A 5,000-nucleotide genomic window follows, 5' to 3' on the forward strand; every position below is an offset into this window, starting at 1 on the left:
AACAGGTAAGGTATTTAGACAGGTGTGTCCTTTAGTGAACAGGTAAGGTAGTTAGACAGGTGTGTCCTCTAGTGAACAGGTAAGGTAGCTAGACAGGTGTGTCCTTTAGTGAACAGGTAAGGTAGTTAGACAGGTGGGTCCTGGAAAGACAAGGTAAGGTAACTAGATACAAAATTAGAAGGGAACCTTCACACACTTCACACACACAAACAAACACACACACACACACACACACACATATATTTGGTCTCTGCACGTAGAGGGTCAGAGGTCAAAGGTTAAAGAGTGAGAGCAGGGTGCGGTAGCCAAGTAGAAAGAGAGAGAGAGAGAGAGAGAGAGAGAGAGAGAGAGACTAAAGGGAAAAGAAAACTAAAGCAGCAGGGTGTAAAAGGAGGAATATTGAAATGGAGGGAACAGGAAGGGAGGAAGGGAGGGAGAGAAAGACAGGGGAAACGAAAGAGGAAGGGAAAAAGAGAGGGATGGAAAGTAGCAGTAGGTTATCTGTCAACCAATGGGTGAGCAGTAGGCTATCTGTTAACCAATGGGTGAGCAGTAGGGACCATGTGTCCACTCCCCTGGTGAACACGTATCTTCTGAGAACATTCCTCCATTTATCAAACCTTCCTGTCTACCTGCAGTTTGACGTCTCTCCCGCCTGGAAGTCACTCCCATTTTCTGTTTCCCTTCTCAGGAAACAGAAAGTGGGGTGCGGAGGGTTTATGATTAATCCATTATGACTGATATGACATGGGTTACATAAGTGATATGATGCCTGCTGCTGTGAAGAGTTAGGTTTCGTTTCTGTATGAGACTGTAGCCAGCCTAGTGGACAGGTAAGGTAGTTAGACAGGTGTGTCCTTTAGTGAACAGGTAAGGTAGTTAGACAGGTGTGTCCTTTAGTGAACAGGTAAGGTAGTTAGACAGGTGTGTCCTTTAGTGAACAGGTAAGGTAGTTAGACAGGTGGGTCCTGGAAAGACAAGGTAAGGTAACTAGATACAAAATTAGGAGGAAACCTTCACACACGTCACACACACAAACACACACACACACACACACACACACACACACACACACACACACAGATATATTTGGTCTCTGCACGTAGAGGGTCAGAGGTCAAAGGTTAAAGAGTGAGAGCAGGGTAGTCAAGTAGAGCGAGAGCGAGAGAGAGAGAGCGAGAGAGAGAGAGCGAGAGAGAGAGAGAGAGAGAGAGACTAAAGGCTAGATTACATAAGTGATATGATGCCTGCTGCTGGGAAAAGTTAGGTTTCGTTTCTGTATGAGACTGTTTAAGTAGCCAGCCCATCCCCTCCGCTACTCACATACAGCCTGAGCTGCAGCAACAACTTCAACAACTACTAACCTTAACATCTACCATGGCCCCAACTCTGGTAAGTACCTGCTTGATTCAACACCTTCAACACATGAAAAGCATGCAATATCTATTACTTGCAAGTATTACAACCTACAACTACAATAATACAAATTCTTATTACAATTATAGATTATGAATGTAATTGATCTAGTTCTGAAGAAAGAAATTGTCGACAGCAAATGAACTGACTATACATTGCGGTCATCATGCTATTAGTAGTGACAATGCTAAATGCTGTATCTGTATATACTCGGTATATACACTGACCCAGCAGTATTTAATGTTTAGAGTTAGGGGTTAGTTCAAATGAGCCATGACCTGAGCAGTATTTAATGTGTAGGGTTAGGGGTTAGTTCAAATGAGCCATGACCTGAGCAGTATTTAATGTGTAGGGTTAGGGGTTAGTTCAAATGAGCCATGACCTGAGCAGTATTTAATGTGTAGGGTTAGGGGTTAGTTCAAATGAGCCATGACCTGAGCAGTATTTAATGCATGGGGCTGAACAGAGCAAAGTGCTATAATAATAATAGCTACAAGATATGATTGATATAGAGTCATAAAAAGTGTGTCTTCTCATCCACCATCAGATAATGACCTTGATGGCACAATTAGAAAACAATGCCCTGCTCTAACGTTGACTTAATGGCTCATCCACAATGCCTCTTAACCACTTCTGAGAGCCTTCACCCGTTAATCCAAGCCTGTCTGCCTGTAGTTTGATGTGGAGCCGAAGCCCGGGGACCTGATCGAGATCGACAGGACAATGTATTCTCACTGGGCCGTGTACATCGGTAACAACGAGGTGGTTCACCTCTTACCCCCTGGTGAGTCCACTAGTCTGTACCCAACCAGCTGGTTCAGGTACTGGTCCAAGTGAACACAACCTGGCTCTGGTTCTCCTCCATCTGGACTCCATGAGCTCAATTATTAGGTTAATCAGGATCTTCACCCTCTCTCTGTCTCCCCTCTGCCCCTCTGTACCCCTCTCTCTCTCTCTCTCTCTCTCTCTCTCTCTCTCTCTCTCTCTCTCTCTCTCTCTCTCCTCCCCAGGTGAGGATCTGTTCTCAATGATGGACAGTTCCTGTGCCGTTGTGCAGAGGCAGAGGCTGTCTACGGTGGCTCCTTCGGGGGGTTTCCGGGTCAACAACCTGCTGGACCAGAAGTACGCCCCGCGCCGGCGGAACGTGATCGTGGCCGAGGCGTGCAAGTTGTTGGGCCGGACGCTGCACTACTCCCTGACAGAGTACAACTGTGAACACTTCGCCACCAGCCTGCGCTACGGCAAGCCAGAGTCCAGACAGGTGGGGTCACCTATAGACAGGTGGGGTCACCTATAGACAGATGGGGTCACCTTTATACAGGTGGGGGTCACCTAAAGACAGGTGGGGTCACCTTTATACAGGTGGGGTCACCTATAGACATATGGGGTCACCTATAGACAGGTGGGGTCACCTATAGACAGGTGGGGTCCCCTATAGACAGGTGGGGTCACCTATAGACAGGTGGGGTCCCCTTTAGACAGGTGGGGTCCCCTATAGACAGGTGGGATCCCCTATAGACAAGTGGGGTCACCTTTATACAGGGTGGGGTCACGTAAAGCCAGGTGGGGTCACCTATAGACAGGTGGGGTCCCCTATAGACAGGTGGGGTCACCTTTAGACAGGTGGAGTCACCTTTAGACAGGTGGGGTCCCCTTTAGACAGGTGGGGTCCCCTTTAGACAGGTGGGGTCCCCTATACACAGGTGGGGTCCCCTATAGACAGGTGGGGTCCCCTATAGACAGGTGGGGTCCCCTATACACAGGTGGGGTCACCTATGGACAGGTGGGGTCAATAACATTAAAGATGCAATGAACTCCTTCCTGTTTCCTGCTGCAGGTGAAAAAAGCAGAGGACACAGCCTTGGCGTTTGGGGCCTTTGCCACGGTAGCGCTGGGGGCGGCCTTATTCGGAGCCTTGCTCAGCGGGGGGGGGGGAGACAAAGGAGAAAGAGAGAGAAAAACGGAACCGGCAGGGCCGAAGATATTGACTTCCTGCCTTCCCTCCGCCTTCCTGTCCAGATGCAGTTCATTAAGAAAATACGAATAAAGTTTCAGCACAAATAAAGAGCTATGCTAGCACTGATGATGATGATGATGATGATGATGATGATGATGATGAGGATGATGAGGATGAATGAGGCTGACAATGCTGCTGTTGGGGGCCAGAGATGGTGACAATGGTCCCATCACAGAGACCAGTACAGCCCTTCAAGTGCTGGTGGTGCTGGGATCTCTTTGCAAGCGGTTAACTAACTCTCTCTCTCTCTCTCTCTCTCTTTTCTCAATCTCTCTCTCTCTCTCTCTCTCTCTCTCTCTCTCTCTCTCTCTCTCTCTCTCTCTCTCTCTCTCTCTCCTCTCCTCTCCCTCTTTCGTAAAGTTACTAGCAAGTGGGCTAGTAAAGGGAGTGGGCTAGTTTGTGGGCTAGTTTGTGGGTTAGTAAAGTTACTAGCAGGCGGGCTGGTCTAATAGATGGGCTAGTAAAGAGACTAATATGTGGGCTAGTTAAGGGACTACTAGGTGGGCTTAGGCACTACTAGGTAGGCTAGTTAAGGGGCTACTAGGTTGGCTAGTTAAGGGGCTAATAGGTTGGCTAGTGTAACAGATTGCTATGGTTCCACTTGGCATGCTTTACCTTGATAGAGACCATGGGTCTTCCCTTGGTGCCCCTGCAGACTTGGGGAGTAAACCCCCTTCTATTCTTCCCAGTCTGATTGCACATCCTCATGGTAAGGTGGTAGAGTTTTAAGCACAGGTTATCAATGGGATTTGGGTTGCTAGTACATTAGTCGCTAATATTTATTTCCTTTTATAGCGATCTTATGGAAAAGACTGCGGTCCCTTTTAACCGTTTGACGTGACCAGGTATTCTGTTAATTGCGATGTGTGTTAATGCAATGTATGTTGTAATTCTTTCCAGTCTGATTTCATAATCTCATACCATTTTATGGGAAAGACTGCGGCCCTAACTTGACCAGTTTACTTTACCAGCAAATAAATGGCTGGTGCCAATAGCAAACAACGTGGACATTCATTAGTGAACACAAAACATAACGACCATAATTCACCCTGCTACACTAATAAGGGGACTACTAGGTGGGCTGGTTAAGGGACTGCTAGGCGGGCTGGTTAAGGGACTACTAGGTGGGCTGGTTAAGGGACTACTAGGCGGGCTGGTTAAGGGACTACTAGGTGGGCTGGTTAAGGGACTACTAGGTGGGCTGGTTAAGGGACTGGCAGGTGGGCTGGTTAAGGGACTACTAGGTGGGCTTGTTAAGGGACTACTAGGTGGGCTAGTTAAGGGACTACTAGGTGGGCTGGTTAAGGGACTACTAGGTGGGCTGGTTAAGGGACTACTAGGTGGGCTGGTTAAGGGACTACTAGGTGGGCTGGTTAAGGGACTACTAGGTGGGCTGGTTAAGGGACTACTAGGTGGGCTGGTTAAGGGACTACTAGGTGGGCTGGTTAAGGGACTACTAGGTGGGCTGGTTAAGGGACTGGCAGGTGGGCTGGTTAAGGGACTACTAGGTGGGCTGGTTAAGGGACTACTAGTTGGGCTGGTTAAGGGACTACTAGGTGGGCTGGTT

The 5,000-nt window shown here is 48.1% G+C and overlaps 2 protein-coding genes across 2 annotated transcripts in view; one reads left to right on the forward strand and one right to left on the reverse strand.

Moving 5' to 3' along the window:
- The window catches only part of fgfr3 (fibroblast growth factor receptor 3), a gene marked incomplete at its 5' end in the record, with an annotated part of 17,179 nt that extends 16,507 nt beyond the window's left edge, over window positions 1–672 (reverse strand). The window contains one exon of the mRNA XM_079752205.1: window positions 633–672. Within this exon, the coding sequence (XP_079608331.1) occupies window positions 633–672 (40 nt within the window). The remainder of the gene's footprint in view (window positions 1–632) is intronic.
- Window positions 673–892: 220 nt separating this feature from the next.
- Window positions 893–4,325, forward strand: LOC307086544 (phospholipase A and acyltransferase 4-like). The gene is made up of 4 exons (XM_079751785.1): window positions 893–1,392; window positions 2,092–2,200; window positions 2,427–2,677; window positions 3,254–4,325. Exons 1-4 carry the CDS (start codon window positions 1,378–1,380, stop codon window positions 3,461–3,463), a joined length of 585 nt encoding a protein of 194 aa, XP_079607911.1. The 5' UTR covers window positions 893–1,377; the 3' UTR covers window positions 3,464–4,325.
- The last annotated feature ends 675 nt before the right edge of the window (window positions 4,326–5,000 follow it).

Source organism: Pollachius pollachius (genome assembly GCF_949987615.1).
Source record: "Pollachius pollachius genome assembly, chromosome: 15".
NCBI classification, from domain to species: domain Eukaryota; kingdom Metazoa; phylum Chordata; class Actinopteri; order Gadiformes; family Gadidae; genus Pollachius; species Pollachius pollachius.

Excerpts from the sequence above, each read along its gene's own strand:
- LOC307086544 (XM_079751785.1), top strand. Across the intron at positions 2,201-2,426 it reads GGTTCACCTCTTACCCCCTG|GTGAGGATCTGTTCTCAATG; the intron begins GTGAGTCCACTA and ends TCTCCTCCCCAG. Across the intron at positions 2,678-3,253 it reads GCAAGCCAGAGTCCAGACAG|GTGAAAAAAGCAGAGGACAC; the intron begins GTGGGGTCACCT and ends TTCCTGCTGCAG.